The sequence below is a fragment of the Juglans microcarpa x Juglans regia genome, chromosome 5S (assembly GCF_004785595.1).
Source record: "Juglans microcarpa x Juglans regia isolate MS1-56 chromosome 5S, Jm3101_v1.0, whole genome shotgun sequence".
In the NCBI taxonomy this organism is placed as follows: domain Eukaryota; kingdom Viridiplantae; phylum Streptophyta; class Magnoliopsida; order Fagales; family Juglandaceae; genus Juglans; species Juglans microcarpa x Juglans regia.
Window position 1 is genome coordinate 10579097 of NC_054603.1, and position 26046 is coordinate 10605142.

At 34.1% G+C, this 26046-nt stretch overlaps 2 protein-coding genes and 1 long non-coding RNA gene across 3 annotated transcripts; 2 read left to right on the top strand and 1 right to left on the bottom strand.

Moving 5' to 3' along the window:
* Nucleotides 1-1558: 1558 nt before the first annotated feature.
* On the bottom strand, nucleotides 1559-6193 carry LOC121267354 (coatomer subunit zeta-2-like). Its single transcript, XM_041171219.1, has 6 exons — nucleotides 6071-6193; nucleotides 4494-4653; nucleotides 3986-4133; nucleotides 3811-3888; nucleotides 2000-2084; nucleotides 1559-1864 (listed from the first exon to the last, which is right to left on the bottom strand). The coding sequence occupies exons 1-6, from the start codon at nucleotides 6071-6073 to the stop codon at nucleotides 1805-1807; spliced, it is 534 nt and encodes a 177-aa protein (XP_041027153.1). The 5' UTR covers nucleotides 6074-6193; the 3' UTR covers nucleotides 1559-1804.
* Nucleotides 6194-8199: 2006 nt separating this feature from the next.
* On the top strand, nucleotides 8200-13338 carry LOC121267353 (pterin-4-alpha-carbinolamine dehydratase 2, mitochondrial). The gene is made up of 8 exons (XM_041171217.1): nucleotides 8200-8217; nucleotides 8386-8479; nucleotides 8580-8626; nucleotides 9424-9527; nucleotides 12069-12154; nucleotides 12230-12353; nucleotides 12464-12532; nucleotides 12986-13338. The coding sequence occupies exons 2-8, from the start codon at nucleotides 8432-8434 to the stop codon at nucleotides 13072-13074; spliced, it is 567 nt and encodes a 188-aa protein (XP_041027151.1). The 5' UTR covers nucleotides 8200-8217; nucleotides 8386-8431; the 3' UTR covers nucleotides 13075-13338.
* A 7077-nt stretch (nucleotides 13339-20415) lies between these two features.
* LOC121267355 lies at nucleotides 20416-20715 on the top strand. The gene is made up of 2 exons (XR_005940973.1): nucleotides 20416-20513; nucleotides 20605-20715. It is a non-coding gene; the product is annotated as an uncharacterized LOC121267355 (long non-coding RNA).
* Nucleotides 20716-26046: the final 5331 nt, after the last annotated feature.

Consider the following 26046-nt stretch of genomic DNA (forward strand, 5'->3'; position numbering starts at 1 on the left):
CGATCCAGTTTGGTTCAATTCGATTTCAAAATATGAAAATCGGTACTAAACCAGTTTTGAATTTTAAGAAACGGTTACGAACCAGACCAAACAGCTCCTAATATTCACAAACCGGTTCACCTTTTTTTTTTACACCCCTACTATTCACAAACCGGTGTCATAATACATCATCTATATTATTGATATGATACAACTTATTTGCAAGTTTAAATCTCTTAAAGTTTTCACACAAATCAAAGCCTGTCACATCAACATAATAGAATGTGTAGCAGTGCATATTTCATATTGTTAATGTCATGGATTTGATTTACAAAAAAATTTAAATTTTAATGTCATGGGATTTGATTTGCAAAAAAATTTAAATTTAAATTTTTTTGTAAATCAAATCGTACCATATAAATAATAATAAATAATATATTTTCTGATAGGTGTTTACAGAAGGTGTATTCTCATACCAACTTGTAAATAGAATAACAATATATATATGCTACTTGGAGTTTGGGTGGCCAAATTGCGGAAAAAATAGTTTCCTTTCCTAATAAATACACATTTAGACTTGATTTGGATATAAGAGTAATCTCAACTCATCTAATCATTACAATTTTTTTAAATTTATACATAAAATATAATAAATAATTCAGCCTTTTTAAATCCAAAAATAATATTAATATTAAAAAATAATATTTTATTAAATTTTCATCTCAATTCATTTTATTTCAACTCAATATCCAAACAGCATCTCATAGGTATGTTGATTGGTGAATTGTACGCGGTTAAAAAGGTTGAAAGTGGGGATTTTGTGATTTACAGAAAATTCAAATTCTTGTATATCGGTTTCATGGCAATGACAAAGTTCCAACGACACTTTATGGTAGTGATTCCAAATTATCCATCCAATTATTACATCCAAATAAAAAAAATATTACAATTAGTTGCTTTGACACTCTCTTTTGCTACATTAATTTCGATAGACTGAAACTTCATAAAATCACTTTGATCTGCCAAGCAGTTAAATAACTATTGGCTAATGGTGAGACATAGGATGAATTTGGGACAGTATTTGTTTATAAGGATTTATCTTCAATATATTAACTTTTAGCCAAAAAACAAAATATTGTTCTTTCTTAACAATTTCCAATCTCTCTAATGGACCATGTTTCAAAATTGAGATGAGTTGAGAACACCTAATCTCATCTCAAAATTTTTCAATTTTAAAACACAAAATATATTTCAATTTTAAATATTCAACTTTTTCATCTAATCATTACAATTTTCCTAAACTTCCAGACAAAAAAAAAAAATATAACTTTTTTCAGATTTCAAAACAAAAAGAATATTCAAACAATTTTTCACTTTATAATATTTTTATTCAACTTTTTCTCTCTTTTCACAAAACCTAATAAAACACTTTAACTCAAACTATTTCATTACTATTCACAAACTATTTCATTACTATTCAAAAATTCCCTATCTCATTTCATTGCTCAAACATGCCCTTCGTACGAGGCCCCCCAATTGAAAGCATTGGGCAGTAGCCAGCAGGGGAGTTTGATTCCATCATGAAAATCCAAATACTTGTTATGTATGTGTGCAGGGGTTCATCTTACTGCCTCCAAAGTACAAATTAATCAAGTTAACCAAAAAAACAGAATAGAAAACAAATTGATTCAAATTAAGGAAGCTACCAACATGCATGCAGCCTTGCAGGATTAAAGTAAATTTGAGTACACCGAAAATATTGGAGCCAAGCAGTACACAAAAATATGTTCCCTCGCCGCTCCTCTGCGCTTGTCCCACATAATCATCATGTAAGGAGGGATCTTGTTAGATGTTCGCGGGCGGTGGCTAATGCTTGACTTATTGTCTGCAATAGAAGAAAAATAAAAAGTAAAGGAAGGTTACAACTTGAATATGCTACTCTGGTTTAACCAGAATGTGTTTATTTTTTTAGATGAAAGGGAATAGGGGGAGGGGGTTGAGAAGAACAGGGTTTTGATACCTGCTCAGACAAAGAGGCACCAGAATCCAGACTGTTACTTGCAACCTTCCCCGCTATAATATTTGCATCTGTCTCAAGAATAATACTGCAGCCAATACAAATAAGTTAAATCTGGATGGGAATACATGACTACATTGCAGGCTGAGTGGGGAACACAATAGCTAGTGAAAGAGAAAAAAAAAAACATTTACAGTAAGGAATAAAATGACGACATATTATCCAAATGTTCAGACTGTTTACGCATTTTTTACTATGATTGGGTATTGACTTAATGGGGACGGATTCACTACTTGAAAAAGGGACCATATTATCCAAATGTTCAGACTGTTTACGCATTTTTTACTATGATTGGGTATTGACTTAATGGGACGGATTCACTACTTGAAAAAGGGACCACAAATGTTCAACCTTGTTTCCCATCCGTTCCCATCTGTGTCAAATAAGTTCTTAAAATGGAATTTAACAGAATAAATACAGATACTAGTGGTGTTCCACCCGAACTTGTGCATATATCAGTACGTGTGAATTTCATATTGGACTACAAAGGGAAAGCAAAAAACCACCCAAGTCTCCCTGAAAGCCCGTCAAAGTTGAGAAAGTAATTAACTAAACAAACTTAAAGGCCAATAAGTGTTTTTTTATTGGCACCGGATGTTCGGGAACAGCGTCCCGACTAATCCAGGGTGCATAGGCCCTTGACGTTTCCCGCAAATGCACTTCGGGTAATTTAAGCGAAAAATCCCCCAATCTGATGGCCCCTGACAATTGTTTGCACCCAAGAGGATTCGAATCTTAAACCTGAAGGGAGCATACCACTAAGACCAAGGCCTTTACCACTCGAGCCCACCCCTAGGGGTTTAAAGGCCAATAATTTGTCAAAGCATTATGAATTAATGTCTATATAAAAGCCAGCCATCAAGCACCAGTCGTGCAGCTCAACATTGCAAGGTCGATAATCCTCAATCAATAAGAGTTGAACTGAGACCCTCACTTCTTGAGCATATGGCCAACAAGAGTTGGGGACACCTAACAACTAAGAAACAACTAGCCCACTTCCCACAAAATTAGGTTACTGATGAGGTGTCAAAAGGCCACTTATAATTCTAAAATATTGTGGTACTGGGAGGATTTAGGAGGGTCGAGGAGTCGACGCCAAACTTCAACAAAATTCACAAAACTTGCCATCACTTTTGAACAAATGACCAGCAAAATACCGCACATAGTTTCTTTCGATGAATGTGTGAATATCGAAATTAGGAACTCACCTAAGAACTATTACCGTTTTGATTAGCAGTTAAAAAAATTATAGAGATTTTGGATTGTCCAAAAAAAATTAATTGAAGATACTAATTGCAAACCACAAAAAGTATCTTTAACAATATGACAGCATCACACCAAGCTACCAGATGGCACACCCTTACAACTAGCCATGGTCAATCGTCATTCCTCCCCAACTAACCAGACACTGCCAAAATGGAATACTGAAGCAAATGATTTTGGCACAGCAATTTCCAAATATGGTTTTCATGGACTAGCATGCATGCTGCGCCTAACAATAACATACAACTACTAAATTCCACAAAAAAAAAATCTTCTAAAACTAATTTCACCAAATAAATTTTTACAAGCAAGGATTTATAGGCTCTAAGTTTTCAATAAAATTCTTGTTTACTGATAAAAAAATAATTAAAATCAAGACTTTCAGTTTTAGATGCCAAGATCAATAAAAATAAAGCCAAGAAACTTAACAAATAGAAGTTTGCAAAGCAAAAGAAAGTGGAAAAATATAAACAAAAAAGCCAATTGCTTACCCGCCATCAATAATTTCATCCATACATAATAGAATGAGATCCAAGTTTTCTAGTGCCTCCTTCTTTTCCACATTACCTCTAGTACAAAAACAAACAAAAGTAGATAAGAGAGTATATAAACAATAATAACCTCAATTGAATTACAAAATAAGGGCCAACAATAACAGCATTTAACCTAAGAAGAATGCCAACTGCATCAAAAAATCCCTGGAGAACAGTGGCTAAGATGAGCTCGTTTTCGTCTTCACCCCCAGTGACAAAAAAGTGAAGGTCTTGAGCAAACTTGTAAACAACAATGTTATTCTCAAACATTCCTATTTCAGCTGTAAATAAAGTAGCAAGATGTTAACATGTAAACAATGAGAATAAAAACTAAGCACTGTAAATGTAAATAATTGCTTGCATCCACCAATAAATACAAAAAAGGATTAAGATTCATATTCAGGTGATCAAAACAGAAAGGTTGTCACTCACAAACCAAATTCAACGCAGTTAACTTACATAAAATTCTCATAAGAGGATGATTATTTCAAAATTAGAGTAATTTATCTTCCAATGTCAAAATCAGCAGTGTTTTACATAGAGCCAAGGCTTGCATGTCTATAATGGGAGAGACAAGTTTGCAAAGTTGCCCAGTGATAAAAATGAAGCACTTCACAACTAGACAAAATGGAAACAGGTACCTTCTGTCCGTGCATTTGTCTTTAGAGTCTTAGTATATACAGCTTTCTCAAATGCTTCCTTTGCACTATTTGTTGACCAGTCATCTGAGTAATACTTGGCAGCGACACGCTTCCCTTCAGAATCCAAGAGTAGGATGTTTTTTATTGAAGGGCATGACTCCTACAAAATAAAAATAAAAATGGTAATTAGATTACCATTAACTTGATTCTTCACAGTATCATCTTGACTGTATTCTAACCCTGCCAAGAGCATCCACCACAACATCTCTAAAATGATGGACTAAAATAGATTATTTGACTAATAACCTATCAAGAAAGTATGAAAGTCAGCAGACAATCTTGAGCTCCCTGCAGTCATGTGTAAAGATAAAACATTTGAATCAGCAGCACTGCTAAACATGGAGAACAAGATGTCTAACCAGCCACAGTATAACACGAGCCAAAGTAGAATGCGATAGTATCATATTAGGCTTTGATCGAATTTAGCCTCTTCCTTCCCAGAGCTTTAAATGCCACAAGAGGCTTGGTGGATACCTTCTATTGCTTTTGGATAAAACAAATAAACGAAGATAATAGAATCACATTTTTAGATCACGAAAACTGATATCTTTTAGTGGAAGTTTATACCTCAAAATCCTAAATTGTTATTTTTTTTACTATTTGATGAGTTGTGGTAACTTAGTTAGAAGTTCATGAGCTCCCAACAGAGGCTCCTGATGTAAAGTATACTAACATAGGTGCTATAACATGCCTATTTCCTAGCAATGGCCATGATTAACAGATTACACATTAAAGAAACATATTAAAGAAACAAAAGAAAGAAGTTTACAAAAACAAATTCATTGGATTAGTTGGGACTTTGTTCCAAACACCCGGTACCAATAAAAAAAGGTTCTATAATTACAATTTGAGGAATGCTAGACTGTAACTATAAAAACAATATTCTGTAATTTTTTTTTATAAGTAAATAAAGATCTTTATTGAATAGAATGAACTAGGCAATGCCCAAGTACACAGGAAGTATACAAAGTGAGAGTCCTAAAAACAATATTCTGTAATTATAATTTGAGGAACGGTAGACTTCTTTGGGATCATGAATTCTTAGTTTCTTTTATAATTTACCCATTTAAAAAAAAATCTTAAAATTGGTGAAATTTTCGATCAATAAGATAAACTCGATAAAGAAGGAAAGAGAAATCATGTCCGGTAGATCTGGAGCACAATAAACACACGGTCCCTTTTGCCACACATTTACAATCTAGTGTGTACTTTCTGCTATTAATAACAATATTATTTATTTATTTGGTGGGAGGGGAGGGGGATCAAACTCTAAGAAACATATTTATGAGACCAACTGTTAGAAAATATGGGAGATCGGATGCCTTCTATCCACACATATCGGATCTACGTTAACAGACACATAAGACTAATCCGAACAATGAAATTCCTAGATGCAGTTCAAAGTAACAGATCTAGGTCTGAGTCAAACCCTAAAATGCTCCAAACACGCATAATTCGGATCAATTGAGGATTTGAGACATATTACAAGCTTAGAGAAAGCAGGAACAGAAACTTACCATGTCGCTTGGCGAAATTTCTCAGGGAAAGTCTGGACTTTTGAGCCCGTGTCCGGTTGTTCAGACACGAAGGAAAGAGATGAATATAGAAATGTTGAACAAGTGCCAATTGTAATGAGAAAAGGTTAGCAATCATCTACTATCTAAGTATATTTCAACATTTTTTATTTTTTTATCATTTTATTTAAATATTTTTTTACCATTCTTAATTATTAAAAAAATTAAAAAAATATATAATTTTATTAATACTCACTTTTTTAATCATTAAATAAAATTAAAAATTAAAAAAAAATAAATACAAAAAACGTAGTAAATAAATAATAATAAAATAGTAATCCTATCATTATTAATGAGAAAAATAGAATATTAGTATTAGGCAATATTTTTAATATTATTAAAATATTTTTTATTTAAAAATTTTAAAAATTTTAAATTATTTTTTATAATTCATATTTATAATAATTAAATTAGATGAGTTAAACGTTTTATATTCAAATAATTCTTTAATAAATTATTAGGAATTCCTTTTTTTTCCATTTTATATTTATTAATTTTTTAATGATTCTTCTACGTTGTCTATGATTATTATTATTTTTTTAAAAAATTATAATCAAGATAAAATAAGTATTCGTTGAGCATGCAAGTACATATTTTTTAAAGGTTTAATTTAAAAAATTGTCAATGTGTTCCTCTAACATATATAGGCCTTATTTGCATTCAAAATTCACTTCAATTTATCTCATCTCATAATTACAATCTTTTTAAATTTTTACACAAAATATAATAAACAATTCAACTTTTTTAAATCTCAAAATAATTTTCATAAATTTATACACAAAATATAATAAATAATTCAACTTTTATTTTACTATTTACAAATCATATCAATATATCACAACTTATTTATGAATCTAAATCACTCCATAATTATCGCATATTCAAAGAACATGTAACAAATTTATAAATAAATAAGAAAAAAATTATTAAATAAAAAACCTTGTTAACTTGAGAGATTGATAAAAGTTTGAACTGACGAGCTCTTTAAAAACTCATAAGATTTTTTAAAAAATGTTATCATGCTTACTAAGAAAACAAAAACAAAAACAAAAACAAAAATAAAAACAAAAAGACGAGACCATAATGAAATATTGGAAAGGGATGAAACGAAGAGTCTCAAATTTGATTTAGGCTGATATGGGCAGGAAATATGCTTTAGTGTTTGTGTGACATACCCAATTATTTATTGTTGAGAAGTGTTATAGTTATAAAAATTTTTTTTATAAAAATAAATTTATAAATTGACATAGTTTTATATTAGATGTTAAATCTATTTTATAATAAAATATATCACATCAATCGTATAAATTTATAAATTTATTTTTGTGAATAAAAAAATGTTTTTTATTTTATTATTTGGATAAATGGAAACGTAAATTAAGTGAAAGAAAATGTACACGATTTTGGATAATATTTCGTCTAAGATGTTGAGCTGAATTGAGCTTTTTATAAATGGTAATGAGTTGAAATGATGGAGTGAATTTTATAAGGTTCACCTAAGATAGTTTAGATATATTTATAAGAAATTAGTGTTTGGCAAATGAGAGTATCTCAAATACTCTCACTACTATTCTTTACTTTATTATTACTTTTCACCTATTTTTTTACTATTCATTACTTTTTACTTACTTTTTATTACTATTCAATATTTTATTATTATTTTTTCATTACTTTTTCACTAATATTCACAAACATTCTCAACACTTCTCAAGTATTTATGAAAATGTTTATGAATAGTAATGAAAAAGTAATAACAGAATAATGAATAGTAGATAAAAATTAATGAATATTAAATAAAATAGATGAAAAGTAATAATAAAATAAAGAATAATAATAAGAGTACTTGAGGTACTCTTGATACCCAAATGCCTGCTAATAATACATTGATATCGTGAAAATCTTGAATGAGCATGGCTATACATCAACCGTACTTTCCGCATGTTTGTTTTTTTTTTTTTTCTTCGTTCAACACGGCGTGCTGCAGCTACAGCTACAGCTGCTGGTGTAAATAATTTTTCATCTTGAAGACCTACACGTTTTTCTATTTTTTTTTTTTCTTTCTTCTATTTATCCTACAAAGACGACAGCGCGGCAAGTTTCAAACTCTTCTCAATTTATTTTATTTAATTATTATAATTTTTTTAAATTTTAATATAAAATATAATAAATAATTTAATTTTTTAAAATTTTAAAATAATAATATTATTAAAAAATAATATTTTATTTATTTTTCACCTTTTTATCTAAAGTAACATCCAAAAACACCTTAAGCAGCAGTGGAAAGAATCAACGTTGTCAATCGTGATGATTCGGATGCTAAGGATCCCCTTTCTTTCTCTCTATACGCCTAAGGTATGGAACTCCATGTCCCTCTTCGTGAAGGCTTGAATCTTGATGCCCACTTCTTTAAAGAGCATGCTCTAAATAAAGCTTTTGCTTTTGATGCTTGCAGGTGTCATCAGCGTCCTTGTTTGGAGATCTACTTGTTAATCATGAGCGGTATATCTCTGCGTAACCCTTGTTTTTTTTATTCGATTCATTAGGGTTCTAATTGTGCTATATTTCATGAACCCGTCCTTTTTTGTTTGGCGAGCAATGAGAATTTCATTTTAAGAAGAACGTATTTATTGGATTTTAGTGTTTAGACTGTGCAACTCTGGAATTTGTATGTGTTTGTTTGTTTGTTTTTTATATATGATTATTATTATTGTAAAAGAAGGGGTTAATGAGTTTGAGCAATGCTTCTGGATTGTTAGGTGTTTGTGCTTATGCCTGGCTTTACATTTTTATGGATTTTATTTCATGGTTGTGAATCACTGTTAAGGTCAAAATAAGTACTATTTTTCATGGTTTTTTTAAGTAAGTTTTATGCTGTTAAAAATGAAGAATGAGTAGGCCATCTAAAACATGTCTTAATTCGGCAGATTGGTGCATGTGAAGAAAAACAGGAGTTTTGGAACTTTTCATCTTGTCGAAAAGTTAATTTGGCTTTCAAATTTCCAAAAATAGCCCCTTGGACTCGCATGTTAAAGAGTAAAAAGTCATCTGGTCATGTTTCTGTTGGTATAAATGTAGAGCTCAGTTAACAATAAATCGCATTGACTCTACATGAAATTTTAAGATGATGTTTGTGAAAATGTCGAAGTTTTTCTGATTATTTCTAATATTTTACTCCAATATGGTCTTGTACTCTTCACCATATGCTCCATAAAGATCACAACTTTTTCAGTTTTGCAAAATGTTTCTTTTGTTCCTGCTTTTTAATTTTATTTTGTCAATGTGAAATTTGTACGTAGTTACAGTTCCAGTATACGAGTAACGGAGATACTTAAGGACCATGTGGGAGTTTCATCAAATAGGAATTCACTTTGTGGATTTAGAACTTTTTGCACCGGCCAAGGTGTGTGGAGACAATTCAACTATCTTCTACTTCAACTATCAAATGTGATTCCACTCACGATGCCAATTTTTATACCAACATCGCTCAAAATTTATATGCAGTACAAGGTCCCAGTTCTTTGTCATAATCCAGGGAACTCCATTTCTTTTTTTTCTTTTTTTTTTTTTATTGGTAAACAAGAAATTTTATTCATAATAATAGGCAAAGCCCAAGTACACAGGGAGCATACATGAGAAGTACCTAGCTAGAGTTTACAACTGAAAGTAGAAAGTCATGGACATTTAGTCCGTTACAAACAATGGCCCCCACCCAAGAACACAATGTGTTAAAGAAAAAAACTTTCAGCTCCTCCATTGAATCCAAGGAACTCCATTTTGAGCTCAATATTCTATATATGTCTATTCATAGAATTCCTATCTGCTTGGAGCTTCATGCAAATATTCTCTGAATGTTTGGAGAGAGAACTTTTCTGGAATCACCATTTCTGCGAATCAGAGGACTGACAATAAGAATAGATTTATATACTTTTCTTCCATGATCAATACCTGTGAGATAAATAGTTTCTCCTCTATCTTATCTCTCTATGTTTTTATTGAACATTAGAAAGATCAGAAAATTTTAGCAAAGCGTTACTTATGATGTAAAACTTTATACCCCAACAATTTTCTTTTGTAGCCAGGAAATATTTTTTATTTATTTATATGCAGTACATGATAACTTTGAGAAGATACAGTTTTTTTTCTATCACTTTTTGTTTTAGATTTCAGCTTTGTTAAGACTATGTAAGTGTTGGTGTTAGTTAATATTTTATTTATTTTTTGATTGCCGTGTGTTTGGAAACAACGTCCCGACTAATCCCGGGGGTGCACAGGCCTTCTGCAAGGAGTTTTCCGCAAGTGCACCTTGGGTAATTCAAGGGAAAAATCCCCCAGTCTGATGACCCCTAGACATTGTTTGCGCCTAAGGGGATTTGAACCTTATACCTGGGAGGAGCATACCCCCAAGCCCAAGGTCTTTACCACTTGAGCCAACCCTAGGGGTTTAAGCGTTAACTAATATTGTAAGTGTCAAGATATGTTTTGGCAGGTTGGCCGTGCTGAACCCAATTTGAGGCAATGTCCTCTCCCCAGTTACTTCTGAATAGGCTAGATAATCATGAAAATTACTTGACACATATTTTATGGTTGCATGTTTTCATTTGAAAAGATAAATGAATTCACTGTTACTTTTGATTCACACTTCTCAAACAAGAGAATGAGGGATTGAAACTAGGCTACGTTTGGGTAGAGGGTGAGATCACTCTACTATTCAATATTTTATCATTATTTTTCACCTACTTTTCACTACTATTCAATATTTTATTATTACTTTTTCACGACTTTTTCACTACTATTCACAGATCATCTGAGATCACCTCACTGTCCAAACATAGCCTAAATCTCTAACTTCCAACAATACCTCTCTCTCTCTCTCTCTATATATATATATATATCCCATGTTTACTGGGGAAACGGTGGTTGAAAATCATACATTGTGATTGGATCTCATAGATAACGTTGAATCTGACTTGACAGGTGGTATGGCTTGCAGCTTTCACTTTCAAATAATAAGTTTTAGAAGTGAAGTATTTGTTTTGGATTTACATTAATTATACAACAAATAATATGCAAAACACGAAATGTGAGACGATGTACTTGAGTTAAGAGAACATTGGCACTTATGCTAGGACTGGTTAACCCTAAAGCCATCTCAGTGGCTTGGATAATAGTTTGGAGTTATTTTAATCCCCACGTTTCCCATCAATGGCTCTTATTATTCAAACTCATTTGCCTCATTATTGACATTGGATTCTGCCCCGTGCAATTGTCATCTACTCAGATTGAAGACCTCCTCAGGACTCCTTTGGCATCAATATTGATGTGAGAGTAACCATTTATCTTTTCTTAATAGCCTATTGAAAGTTGAATGAAGCTAAGGGAAGTTATGAAAACTTGTTATGTTGATAAAGCATAGATCTGCTTCAGATAGAAGTTGCCTCTATTGCCTACTGCATGTGCTGTCCTCTTGGCCTAATGGGATACATGGTCATTGGATGCTATAGGGCAATACATGCCAACTTAGTTTTGTAGCTTCTAAATCGATCAGTTTTACTTTTTGTTTTTCAATCTTGCCCAAACATAGAGGCATACTACTTGTTTATTTTTGTTTTTTGTTTTTTCTTGTTAATATTTGTCTTGTATATGTCCCTAGACTATGTGTAGGTGCTGCTCTTGTATATGTCCCACGTAATTGGGTTTTGCCTATTTTCTATCATCAATGAAATTCTTATTTACTGATCAATTTTTTGTCTTTTTATTGAATTATTCTTCAGCATTTCCCATTTGCTCTCCTATTTGTGGACTTGGAAATTGCATCTTGTCTAGTTTCTTGCCATCATTGGCCCTCAATGCAATCCATTTTCCAAGCTGGATTCTGTACTACTTGATAGAAATGAATAACTGGAAATGGGTTGTAGTCTGAAACTTTTGTCTGCCATGTTAGATTTGTCAACTAAGAAGTGTGTGCCATGCGCCTCAGAGGACCTGCGACCCATGACCGAGGAAGCAGCAAATGAGCTAATTCGACAGGTTTGCATTTAAATACATGTTGCCTTTTACCGTAATGATATAAAGTCACACTTATTATTGCGCTGCATTGTTTAGGTAGCCGGATGGAATTTGGTCAATGAAAGTGGCATGCTGAAGCTGAATCGGTCATGGAGAGTGAAGAGTTTTACCAAAGGATTGGAATTATTTACACGCGTAGCTGTGGTTGCAGAAGCAGAGGGTATCTTACATTTGGTTAACAAGATTTTGAATATGTATAATGCTATCCATTGGATTACCTGGAAGCTAGCATTTATGCTGTTAATGATCCGTAATATATGTTGAATACAGGTCACCATCCAGATCTTCATCTTGTTGGATGGAACAATGTAACAATCGAAATATGGACACATGCAGTTGGTAAGAGATAACCACTAATGTATCCATGTTTAACTATAATAAGATTCTTTCTAACCAGACTTAGAAGCAGCTAACTTCAACTTATCTTCACTGTAAAAAATGTTTAGTTGAGGTTTTGGTCCTGGTGTCAATGACCTGCGTTGGACATCAATTTTTGAAAATGGATTCTTCTTCCTCGTCTTTGTATATGGATTATTACTTTACTTCAGTTCAGGGCATTTTTGTACCTACATAAAGTTGACCCCCTCAATACTGAAATCACGATATCCTGACCATCAGTGATAGAGCCTGCTAGATATCGCGAGAACGAGGCATTGAAACTTGAAAGTGATTCTTTCTCTAGTTCCAGACGTTCAATATTCTTTCTTTTTCTTTTTTGCACATGTTTACTTTTCTGTACACGGGGGTTATATTTTTCTTGTTCTTTTTTTGACATGTTTTGCATTTGCGCAGGTGGACTTACTGAAAATGACTTCATACTTGCTGCGAAGATAAGTGAACTTAACTTACAAAGCCTGTTGAGGCGAAAAGCTTCCGATTAAACTGCTAGCATAAACATGATGTGGATACGTTGCAAGTAAGCTCTGTTGATGTGCCATGACTGCTTCCTTTCTGGTAGATATTTTGAAATGGACTACCTTAAAGTAGCTTTTGTTTGTTGAGAATTTAAGGATGTGACATAGCAGCTGTGCGTCCAGATGATAGAAACGTGATCAGTTTTGTTCTATATTTTGCACTATTCTGTAGACCTTCCCTACACTGCATTTCCTGTTAATGGAGTGTATATTGAGTGTGTTTGGAGGCTTAGTTAATTCGTATTTCGGTTTATAAGTGTTCGGAGGCTCCATTTCCAGGATATGAGGAGCATCTTCATACTCTATCTAGTCAATGTCATTTCAACTCAAAGCCATATGCAACCAAGTCTACCCAGTATAGAATAAATCCCGCTGAAAACTCCCCAAAGTTGCAAATTCTCGTATGATTTCGTCTGTCTGTTGATTTGTCATTTTTTACAATACGAGTTGGTAGATTCTCTTTAATGGGTTTCACGAACCCAAAAAAAATCTCTCAAAATTCAATTTATGTACGTTATCCATTCAGTGCTGTTTATAACTAGAAATAAAATCTTCATCAACTCACATAGCGTTGTGCCCACACAATTCCCACACAATTTCTATTGGTTCGGGGAAGCAAGTTTGACTCGTTTGTTCACCTGGACTTTGGGTCACCCTCTCTATAATGAGAAATGCAAGATCACAAATGAGTTTTATAAAAATAAATTTATAATTTGACGTGATATATCAAGTCTATTTTCCAGTAGAATGAATTTTATAATCTGAAGTATCATATTAAATTATATTAATTTTTTAGATTATTTTTATAAGATTTGTGTTCTGATCTGATATATCATATCTATTTTACAATAAAAAGGAATTTAGTTATCTGATGTGCTATATTAAGCTATATCAGTTTATAAGAATTTTTTTTATTTTTATTTTTAAGATATAACATTTCTCTTCAATTTTTTTTTTCTTTCTTTTTGATCAATGGTCACCCTTTCGATTTTGGAAAAAATCAAGCACACAAGTGAAGTGCTTATATACGAAGAGCTTCATTTTTCACTTTGTATTAATCTTTTTTTTCCCCTCTCAAATTGTCAATGGATACATTAAAACTAAATCAAGATAAAGGGTCCACTTAAATTCAGTTTGTAATATCAAAAACGAAAAACTGAAATAGACAATGTCCACTCAGCCAAGTTGGGGAGTTGGCCGAGTAGGTATCTTCTGGGCTATCTATTGACAGAAAGAGAGATTATATGAATGTCAATAATAAATCTCTTCTTATCACCTTAAGAAGATGAGTGCTAATATGATTAAAATGCAATACAGATAAAACAACTCACTCTAAACATGACAACCTGACTCGTTAGGGTTGGCTCCGGTTGAGATCCGTTTTTTATTTATTTTTTGGGTTCCTTAAGCATCCAATAAAAATGGATACAATTTATAACATTATTAAGCAATCAGTGCTCTTTGCTTTAATAAAACAAATCAGCTCAATTGCAATAAAATAAACATAAATTTGCTCAAAAACAAGTGGCCTTGAACTATATAAAATAGCCATGCACGATGCACCTAAGGAAAACACATCGGAAAACTTGCATGATACTGAACAAGCACTACTTGTTTAATTCCTAGCTATGAATCAAATACCAAAATGGATTCTGCACTTTTCAAACACTGCGACCCATAAATGCCGTGCTATTATGATGCCAAATGAAAATGCTATGCTGTGCTGTCTCTCCTGTGCTGCATCAGATGATCAGTCAGCACAAGATCACTGCCTGCAACGGTTTCCCAAATATCAACTAGACTTCCGGTCTCCTTGGTAAATCCTACAGCACAAGCTTGAGCAAATGATCAAGAGCCCTTCCTCAGTCCAATTTGCATTACAAAAAGCACCCTTACAAAAATAAGTGAGAGGAACAAATTTAAAGGAAGTAAACCCTCAATGAATAACAACACTTCAAAACATAAGGCAGTAGGCTATTATAACTAGACTATCAAGATTTAAACTGAATGTGGTGTTGCATGTGTAAAATAGAAGAAGTTACGGGAAGGGAAGGAAGGCTCGAGACTTCAAAACCAAAGAATGACTAGACTATGATACCATGATGGCAAGTAGGCTCGTTTGGATACAGAAATCTTCTCACCTCATCTCATCTCTTCTCATCATTACAACTTTCTCAAATTTTCACAGAAAAATATAATAAACGATTCAATTTTTTCAAATCCCAAAACAATAATAATATTCTAATAATATTTTATTCAATTCATCTAAAACCATCTCATCTCATCTCACTATCCAAACGAGCCCTTAAGTCCCAAAAGCATTAGCTGTAGGGAAGTGAGGATGTTAGAGCACACACATAACACTGATAGTTATGCTCCTTGTAAGTTAGTGTTATTTGATATGGTTGCTAATTAGGTGCCTGGTTGTTGATCGACCCATTGACAACTCCTATGGGTGTTAGGCCGAGCATATGACTTACATTGCTGAATAGAAGATGAAGCTTCTTCCCCTCTCCCACTACGTTGCCTAACTAACCATCTAGATCTTTACTACCCTGCTTCATTTGTTAACTTCTTCAACGTCTTTGATGCCATAGATATTCTCCGAGAGAAGGGGTCAGTGGAAAGCAGCAACGCAGTCTCAAGAATTCTGTAGAACTCTTCAACGATATTACAGCAATGCCTATATGGATGCCAGACAACAAGATACAAGTTGGGTTGCTTATTCCTTGTTTTGATCGACTGCTACCACTTTTGAAAGAATAATGTTTGCATTATGTATTGCATTCATTCCTTTTTCAAATAATCTGTGCAGATTCTTGGGTCACATTCAGCTGCAACAGGCCAAACAGATTCTTGGGTCACATGGATTACAAAAAAATACAGAACCTGACAAAAATATGAGCCGTTTGTTGCAGATGTAATACGGGAAAAACAATAAAAATGTGATGAATAGCAAGTCCATATCTTTTACTTTTTTTTTTTTTTTTTTTTCTATTAAATCACAGCTCCGTGGGACGCGAAACATAAAACCACTACTCAACAAGGGAGAATCAAGACTGAAACAAATAGGAAGAATCCATGCAGGACTGCGACAAATTCGGAGGAAATAGCTTACCACACTGTCAATCGAAACACCCAACATTTTTGTGGTTAGACTTGATGCTTGCCGCTTGGTAAGCCTTCTCCGGTTGAACCAGACTGGACTGGACCGTTTGGTTTGTATGTAGTCCGGTGCAGTAGTAAATATATACTAGCAAATTTAAAAATTACATAGTTTGAGTCTAAAAATGTATTTTTAATTACTTTTGCACTTAGAAATGAATTTTAAACCAAGTAAAATGTAGTATTTTTTTTAAGTAGATAGAGGCGGGGCGGATTGTGAACCCGCCCCCGCATCCCAAGGATGGGGGTGAAAACCCCACCCCCTGCCGCATGCGGGGTGGGGTACGGGGAAGAGGTGGCCCCGCCCCGTAGGGGGCGGATAGCACCCCTATGCAGTACTAGTTCTTAAGAATCGAAACCGGTCCTAAATCAGTGCAATACCAATTTTCATATTTTGAAAACTAGTTTAAATCGAACCAGACTCGAATATATATTTATAATTTTTTTATATTAGATTACATATTATATACTAAATTGCTAATTAATATAATATGAAATTTTAATCTTATTATTCAAGTCTATTAATCTTATAACATATAATTAATATAACATGTGATATAACAAAAAAATAATCTTATAATTTTTAATATAACATTTGATATAATATATAAATTTTAATCTTATAATAAAAAATTAATATAACATAAAATTTTAATCTTAAACATAAACATTAATATTAAGTTATGAATATAAACTTAGATCAAGGATAAATACATTTTTTGCATAATAAATTATAATATATATATATATTCTTTTTGTAAATATATTTTTACACATTTGATCATATATACTCATATAAAAAGTCTAGAACTTAATTAGACTATCGTTAAATTCCATATTGTACTAATATGTATTAATTATTATAAATAATGTACTTATACTATAATATAAATAAAATAATAGTTAAGTATATGTAAATATCATATTATTACTAACATAAATAATTCTTAAAATTGAAAAAAATGGGACCGGATTGAAACTAGAAAAATCAAAGTTCCGGTTTAGATAGTGAATCAGTTTGGTATCGGTTCTTAAATTTTCAAAACCAGTGTATACCTATTCGATTCTAAAAAATATACAAAGCTAGATCGAACCGGACCGGTTATATCCTTATTGCTTTTCTTGGGATGTAGACAAGATGTAGATTGAGAGGCAGATTGAGAAGTAGTTGGTGACCTTGGCAACATGTAGGAAGGAAAGCAGGTGAGAGGCGACAGTGAGTGACGGGACTTGGAAGGCTAGGGTTCTCATCCGTGATACTTAGAGTCTTCAAGGCTAGGGTTTAAGAGAACTGAAGTTTGAAGGTAAGAACAAATTTATACTTTGGTCAGTTTAACACTTGAAATCTAAACTGGTGACTTATCAGGGTTGGTCAACCGATCATTTAACAACCCAACATATGCCAGTTCGGGTTGGGTTGGACTCGTGCCACTCGAATTGCTAGGTCATATGCACAGACCTAAGTACAAATAGTGAGAATTTATCAATGATCCTTAACTTGCATGGACTGTGCAAGTGAACTTGCTGCATTGGCCTCTCCAAGTAGTAAAGATAGCGAAGAAGAAAATATCTATTTATAAGCATATTTCTTTGACCAATTTTGCTAATGACAGGCACCCTTGCGAAGGCACCACGTACTCTGCTGACGTGGCGGAGTACCTCATCATCTTAAAAAAAAAAAAAAACTAGAATGGGAAAACACAAAGAAAGAGAACAAGGATCTCATCTATGCTATTCCAGTTCGAGCAAAGCGACAGTTCGCGTCAAAGCAAAACGGGAGTGTGTTATGTTACTCTAGATCGCCTCAAAGCCTAAAATGTAAGCTCGCTCTATTTTTTTGTTCCTCCTTTCTGTCGCCTGATTCAAGTAAAACCGAGATTGTAAGGGTGTTCATGACGTGAACGGCTTGCTTCATGTTTACTTTTTACGAAATTCCATTTTTTTTTCTTTTCATTTCATGTAGCATGGCCTGATTTAAGATTTTTGTCTACCCGATTTAAGATTTAAGAATTTTCTTTTGGGTCAATTTTGTTTGAATGATGTCGTTTTGATTTAAATTTAGATTTTGGAGAAAGTTGAAGATCTGTGAAGATTAACATGTTTCTCATTGGCAGCAATTGGGTTTGAATGGTTTGAATGGTTTTTTTTTTTTTTTTTTTTTTAATTTCAACATGGCAGCATCTGTGAAGATTTGTGAAGAACCTTGCTCTTGGACACAGAGGAGGATTTTCTTGTTATTACTTGGGTAGTTGTGGCATTCATGGCAAAGAGTTATGTTACAGTCACATGGTTGGTAATGCCAAAAGGAAAAAGCTAAATGCAATCGATTTGGGGGATGAATCGTGCACCAACCATGCACCTGGATGTCAAATTAAACGTTTCGTTTTATTTTACTTTAGTTGACTGAGTTTTGGGCGGGAAGGGGATTTAAATGAAATGGGAGTGGGATTTGATAGAACAAATGGGTTTTAATGAAACGGTTCGTTTTGGGGGTGGTGAGTTGAAACAATGCGTTTCAGTTGACTGAGTCTTCTTTCTCTTCTCTTCTCCGTGTTCGTTCTCTCTCTCTCTCTCTCTCTCTCTCTCCTCCATTCTCTTATCTTCTCCCCGTTGATTTTCATTCTCTCCTCCACCTAAATCCATCCCGCTCCCTATTTTTCGTTTGAACCCTAACCTTAAGTCGTCGTCCTTTTCTTCTTTCGTTTAACCCATATTTTTTATTCTGAACCCTAATTCTAACCTCCTGCAAATCCCTCTTCTCCATGATTTTTGTGGAGGCTAACCTTTATTTGTTCTCAATCACCTCTCTCTCTCTCTCTCTCTCTCTCTCTCTCTCTCTCTCTCTCTCTCTCTCTCTCTCTCTCTCTCTCTCTCTCTCTCTCTCTCTCTCTCTGATTTTCAATAAATTTAGGTTGATTAAGTTTGTGTTGTGGATATATTTTGATTTTATTGTTTTCAAAAGTTAGGTTTCGAATTTAGGTTTTTGATCTGGTATGTAAAACTTAGGTTTTTAATTCCTAGTCATGAGATGAATAGCAAATTAAGAAGCTCTACTGTCTTGGTACGAGGTTTATGTTTCTTATTTACTGGAAAAAATTAAAGATTGTTTATCAATTTCATTTGTCTAATCATAGTTAAAATGTTAGCTGCATCAAGCATAACCTTAAAAACAATTTAGAATATGAACTAGTAAAGCTCCAAAGGTGCAAAAATTGAGCTCTTATCTTTGGTTTGAACTTATCTTAATCCTAAAATGTGTCCATTGGTTTAGTAGATGATGCTGCAATGTTTTTTGCATTAATTAGAATGTACCTATTTTTCTTGGGTCAGATTAGAATGTGCCTGCTAAATTTATTAAACAAAAATTATTATTTGTGTCTAAGTGACTTATTGATTTTCAACATTTAGTTGAGCATCTTGATCTCCTTTTTCCCTCACTCTGTTTTTTATTTCTATGTTAGTGATGGGAAAGCTTACATATTTTGTTTGAGTAGAGAAATGTACCAAGAACTTTTGATATGGTGTGCCAAAAGAACTTTGGCAATCAAATGTAATAATTTATAGGCTTCCCAAATAAATTTTATGAATCCATTGGTTAAGAAACTAAAAGGCCATGCATTGAGAGAATAACATATTGTTTTCATGGATTGTATATAGAACGGATGATCTATTTTTGAATTGGACATAGAATGGAAGGGTCTTTTTTGGATAAGTAAAATTAATTAGAAAATAATGGACTACTGCAAATTTGTAGGCTACAATTTTTTGTTGTTTAAAGATTTAAATGATAAAAAAATTTTAGGGTAATATGCTGATGTGGCTGAACAAACATATATCTCTTATTAAAAAAATTATATACTCAGTTGCCTAATGTGTGCATTTGGTTGGCAGAGATTTTTGGTATTTTTTGGTTGATTTGTTGACATTGTTTATGGACTGTAGATTGGGAACATGCTTGTTGAAGAGAAGGTCTAGCGTATGTTGACATTGTTTGCATTTGAAATAATTGTGCTAAAAATTGTCTTTTGGTGTAAAAAGTAAAGACATGTAATGTGCACCTGTGACAGGATGTAATTCCTTGTGATAGGATGTCATCGTCAGTTTCTTCATCTTCTCTTGTTAACCATACTTCGAGGAACAAGTCAATGTGCACTCACGAAAAGACCACTTCAATTAGAACATCGAATAAGCCAAGAAATCTAGGGCGATCATTCTTTGAGTGTCCAAAGTACAATACAAAAGTAGAAACAATTTTCATTACTTTGACGTGCATTTAGGTTTGTACAAAATTTTGATATTTTACATACCTATCGTTTGTTTATTTATAATCAGGGGCTACCACACTACAACTATTTCAAATGGGCAGACAGCAGTGAGGAAAGAGAAAAAGAATTTGTGAAGATAGAAATTGAGTTGTTAAGGAAGAAGGAAAGTTTCGAAAAAGAGAGGAAGAGATTGTATAGAGGGAGTTGGGAGTTCACAACGACCAAGTCAATATTCAAAGGCAACAAGCAGACATCTGGCATGAACGCATACTTCTTCATATCTATTGGGTGATTTCTATATTAATTTCATTGTACTTGATACGATCACAGAGAATACCCACAAAATGGAAACTATGTAACCCCAACCAATCTATTACTCACTTTGTTCTAATGGACGTAGTCATGTGTATTTTGTAGGGCTGTACAGGAATTGAGAAAATCGACTGGCATCGACTCAGACTGGCCGCTTGAGCACGAAGCCGGTTGAAACCGGCAAGGTACTGTTCGGTCGGTGGTAGATTTTAGCTAAAACCGTGATCGGCGGGTTCGGTTCCTGGTTCAAACTGGCAAATTGGCCGATTATATATAATTTTTTTTATATATTTATATGCATAAAAACAACAACGTTTTACTTATTTAAGTGAAACGACGTCGTTTTAAGTTTCCATTTTGCAAAAGAAAAAGTATAGAAATGACGTTGTTTGGTTAAATACACTAAACAAAGCCATTTTGGGTTAGGGCTTCAACCATAACCCCTTTCCCTCTTCATCTTCACGATTCTCTTCTTCAGTTCCTTGCGCCGCAACAGAGAGGCTATGGTACTTCTCAACTTCTCATCTCCCCCAGCTCTCTTTCTCTCTCTCTCTCCCTCTCAGGCTCTCAGATCTCTCATCTCCCTTTCAGATTTCTTGTCTCCCTCACAAATTGCGCATCTCCCTCTTAGTCGACTCTAGTCTCAGATCTCTTAACTCCCTCTCAAGTCTCATCATCTCCCTTTCGTCTCTCTCTCTCATGGGATGTATTGTTTCTAGCGTTTCTGGCGTTGGGGGATGTTTTGGTTGCCTGAAATTGTTTGAATTCGATTGTTGGTTGAGAAATTTGTATTAATAGGAGCACTGATAGGAACGTCGATGAACTAACGACAACTGGCCAAAACTACACCAGCTGATTTTACCACCCTTCATCGATCGAATTCGATCAGTATCGTCCCTTGAAAACTATATCGGTTCGGTTTCGGTCCGATATGATTGGTTTTCACCCCTAATATTTTGATTTGCTGAATGCTTTTATTATTCCCATGGAGTTAATGATTTGCCTCCAGAAGACTTTTAATTGTTTGATCTTTTAAGTGTTCATGAATTATTTTTACATGAGCATTTGGCCATTTCTCCATTAATCCATCTGCTCACGTTAGATCAAGATCAGTATTGTACTTCCTTTTTATATCATATATTAGGGTTGTGCAAAAAATCGTAAAACCGGCAGGGACCGACTCATACCGATCGTCAGAGCTCGAAGCCGGCCAAAACGAGTATAGAACTGGTTAGCCAGCAGTTGAATTTGGCCAAAATCAATGTCCAGCAGTTCGATCCCGGTCTGAGCCTGGATCGGACCACTGAATCGATCGATAGTTTAAATATTTTTTTTAAAATTATACATATATGAAACGACGCTGCTTCAATTAAGTAAGTGAAACGGTGTTGTTTTGGAACTTAGTGTTTGAAAAAAATATAAATGAAACGGCGTCATTTCACTCTAGGGTTTAAACACCCCTCACGCATCCTTATTCTTCTTCATTTCTCCTTCTTCTTCCTCATTTCTTTCTCACAGCGCACGCAGGGTAGGGCCACCTCCGTCGCCATCTCTCTATCTCTCTCTCAAATTGCACCTCTCATCTCTTTCTCTCTCTCATCGTGGCGTCATCGTACGTAGTGCGGCATTCTCTGTCTCCCACCATGGCGTCATCGCACACAGGGCCATCTCTGTCGCCACCGAAGACTCAGACGAATCGACCGGAGTGATACCGAGACCGATGTCAACCATTTTCTCTCTCTTCACCGGCCGATTTCAGTTTTGTTAAAAAACTACACCGAATGATTCGGTTTTCACCCCTATCATATATATGTAAAGATAACCTTTCAACCATAACTCGTAGGATGCATGCATGGCTAGCTCCTCTCCTTCCATTTTTGTGGTACTTAATTCAATTTTTGTTAAGAAGCGTACTACTTCATATCATCACCATGCCGATGGGGATAGATAAAGATTATCATTCGGTTGTGTCCTTTTCCCTCTCTCTATATATAATACGTGCGTGATTATTGTACGTTATTACTTGTTTTGACCCACCTCGATTCATCATGAAAATCTAACATTAAGGAATAAAAGGCAAAAAATAAAAAATATATAAAAATGAATGGAACATGCAGAAGTAGTACTGGTACTTAATGCTTAAAAATCTAGTGCTGAAGGCTCAAAATATAGCTTATTATTCTTTCCAGTAGAAGTAGTACTGGTACTTGCTCAAAATAGAGAAAGCTCTAGAAAGAAATTTGGAAACTTCATGTTCCATTCAAAATAGTACTACTGTTGTTTGTAGTTTTCGTCAGAATGAGCCATAGTTTTCATGCTAAACATATTAAATATAATGAGATCAACAAAGTGTAAGGTAGACATTAAACAGAGAATTAAAAGATGGTAGTCACTGGGTTCTCTACTTCTACTTATCAACTGGATTTTCCCTAACTATATTGACTTATAGCCACGATTGTGTCCCAGGCAAGCTATCCGGCTGGGTTCCATCCACCCCAAGTTGCATATGTGAACAAAATATAACAGTTAAAAATAAATCCACATGTAACAAAATCAATCACTTCAGAGAGAGTGATGAAATTAAACAAGATTAACTACACTTTATTGATTCTCAATCACCACAAAGGCAAATTGGGTTCCACTAAAGTCCAACACTTCAGTAATATTTTGGGGTAGCTAACAATACATAAAAAATATTAGATCAAAGTAACCCATAGAGCAAAAAGTCAAAATCATATAATTTGTCCTAGCATTAATAACACAATATAATTTAAAGGCAGTAAGAGGTATGTAACCTAAACGGGAACACTTTCTTGAATCTCAACAACTGTTTGCCCAATAAATTACTGCATGTGTTAACAACTTCGCTATCTCTTCCATGTAGCTACAAATCAATAAAAAATCAGATTACGTCTAACAAACAATTACACAATATGAAACTCAAATATTTAGAACAAAGCACTAAGTTTACCTGTTTACGTTTTTCTTTCTGAGCAGCCTTCTTCGTCGTGGATTTGACTCTCTCAATTATTGATTTTTTTTCCTGAAAGATGGCGGTCTGCCTTTGCTTCTCACTTCAAGGGACTCAGTACTTTGTTCGAACTCCCAGCAAAACAAGTTTGATGGGGCGGCTTGTTGGTGTGGTACGTCGTTCATTGCATATAACTTAGCTATCATATCCTCAACATGCTCATCACATGAAGCTACATTTATGGCAACGTCGTAGCATATCTTGATGATACGTGAATATCTGCTCACTATTAGCCTCACATCAACTATCATAACTACTTTGTATAAGAGTGTATATCATTTTTTTGTCTTTCCTCTATCGATTTAATATGTACTTTTCTAGCACCGAATTAACTTTTTTAACTCTCATAATGACTAATACACGTCTACACAACATCCTTCTCATCTTGAACAAGGCGCATGGACACTTCACCTCACATTCAACCTCATTAAAGTACACCAACTAGGCCACCTCCTTGATGAAATCCTCAACAATTTAGAGTTAGTGTATATGTCCTGAAATATCTTTTCAAGTGGAGAGACAGGAATTGTGACGTTGAATGAGTGGAAGTCTGCCCCATTTTCATTCTCAATCTTCTTCATCAATGCATTATCGAATTGATCGACAAACTTTTTTAAGTTTGTCCTAGCATGAACATACCTTTCAAAGAAAGCATTCATGCTCTCGCTTCATTGGGTTGTACTCATTCTAGACTAGAAAATTTCTTTCATGAATAATGGTGCCCAGTACGTATGCTCAATGTATAAACTCTACAACCAAGCATTCTTCTGCAAGTTATACGCTGTAATTAACACTTCCCAACATTTCTCAAACTCCTCTATTGTTTGAGAGTCATATACACAATTTAGCAACTGACTTTTCAACCCAGTTTTGCATGCATCATGTGAACCGAGGTTCTCAAGTACTTTTTTCAATATGTGCCATAAGCAAAATCTGTGTTGGCTATTTGGAAAGAAGAGCGCAATCACATTTTTCATAGCTCTATCTTGATCTGTGAAAATAGCCTTCAGAGCTTCACCATCTATACAATTCAACTAAGTCTGAAACAACCATGTAAACGTTTCTATATCCTCACTAGAAATCAATCTTGCCCCTAAAAGAATTGACTGGCTATAGTAGTTTACACTAACAAACGGTGCAAATGTCATTCCATATCTATCTGTCAAATATGTGGTATCGAATATGATGACATCACCAAAATATTTGTAGGCTTCCCTACTTTGTGCATCCGCCCAAAAAACATTCATCAACCTCTCGTCATAATCTATATCCATTAGTTAAAAGAATCCATCATTCTTGTATTGCATCCTAGCAAAATAGTCACGGAGGGCTCCAGCACCACCTTTCCCAAGTCAAAGGTGGCGTGTCTTGTCAATGTAATTACGATAGTCTTTTTCATTGAATGACAAGTTCTCAAACCCACCTGCTTCTTGCATAAGAGGTGAAACTCTTGTTTATTCTGATGTCAGCTTGATAATTTGTATCTAACACTCTCTTAACAGACTCGCTCACTTCTCTATTGCAACGAAAGAACCTTGACTCTTGTAGACTTAGGTCGTGATTGTGGGAATTGTGAAAAGTCAACACTTTCAACACCCCTTCAATGAATGTAGCATTTATCTTTGCCTTGCAGTCTGTCTTTGATGTCGGACATGGCCTCGCGACATTTGACGTCCAGTTCTGTGCCTTCCACCACAAGCACAACCCAGCGTGACATATATGAGCCTCTCATCCTCAAACATGTTACTCCTTTGTGTTATTATCCCAAAACCGCATTGTTTCCTATATCTTTTATAATAAGAAACTAATTCTTTTTCAGATTTAAACACCATCCCCAACTTTGGCTCCGCAATGGTATCGACCCCCTCAGTATGCACTGTATTTTGTGTCCCATACTCATCATCATCTCTGGATTCAGAGGGCATAGATGGGTTTTCATCCTCCCTGGAGTCAGGTGTGGGCTCCTAAATTTCTTTCACATGGTTTGAGTTTGCAAAATTTAAAGTCAACAAAGAGCTAACTAATGAGTGAAATTCCGATAGAATATTTTCATGCATAATATAGCAATAAAAATCCATATTTAAATCAATAGAAGCATTTTGAAAAATACACACGCTACTTAAAGAACGAACTCATCACCTAATAAGTCCATGGATATGGGTTGGC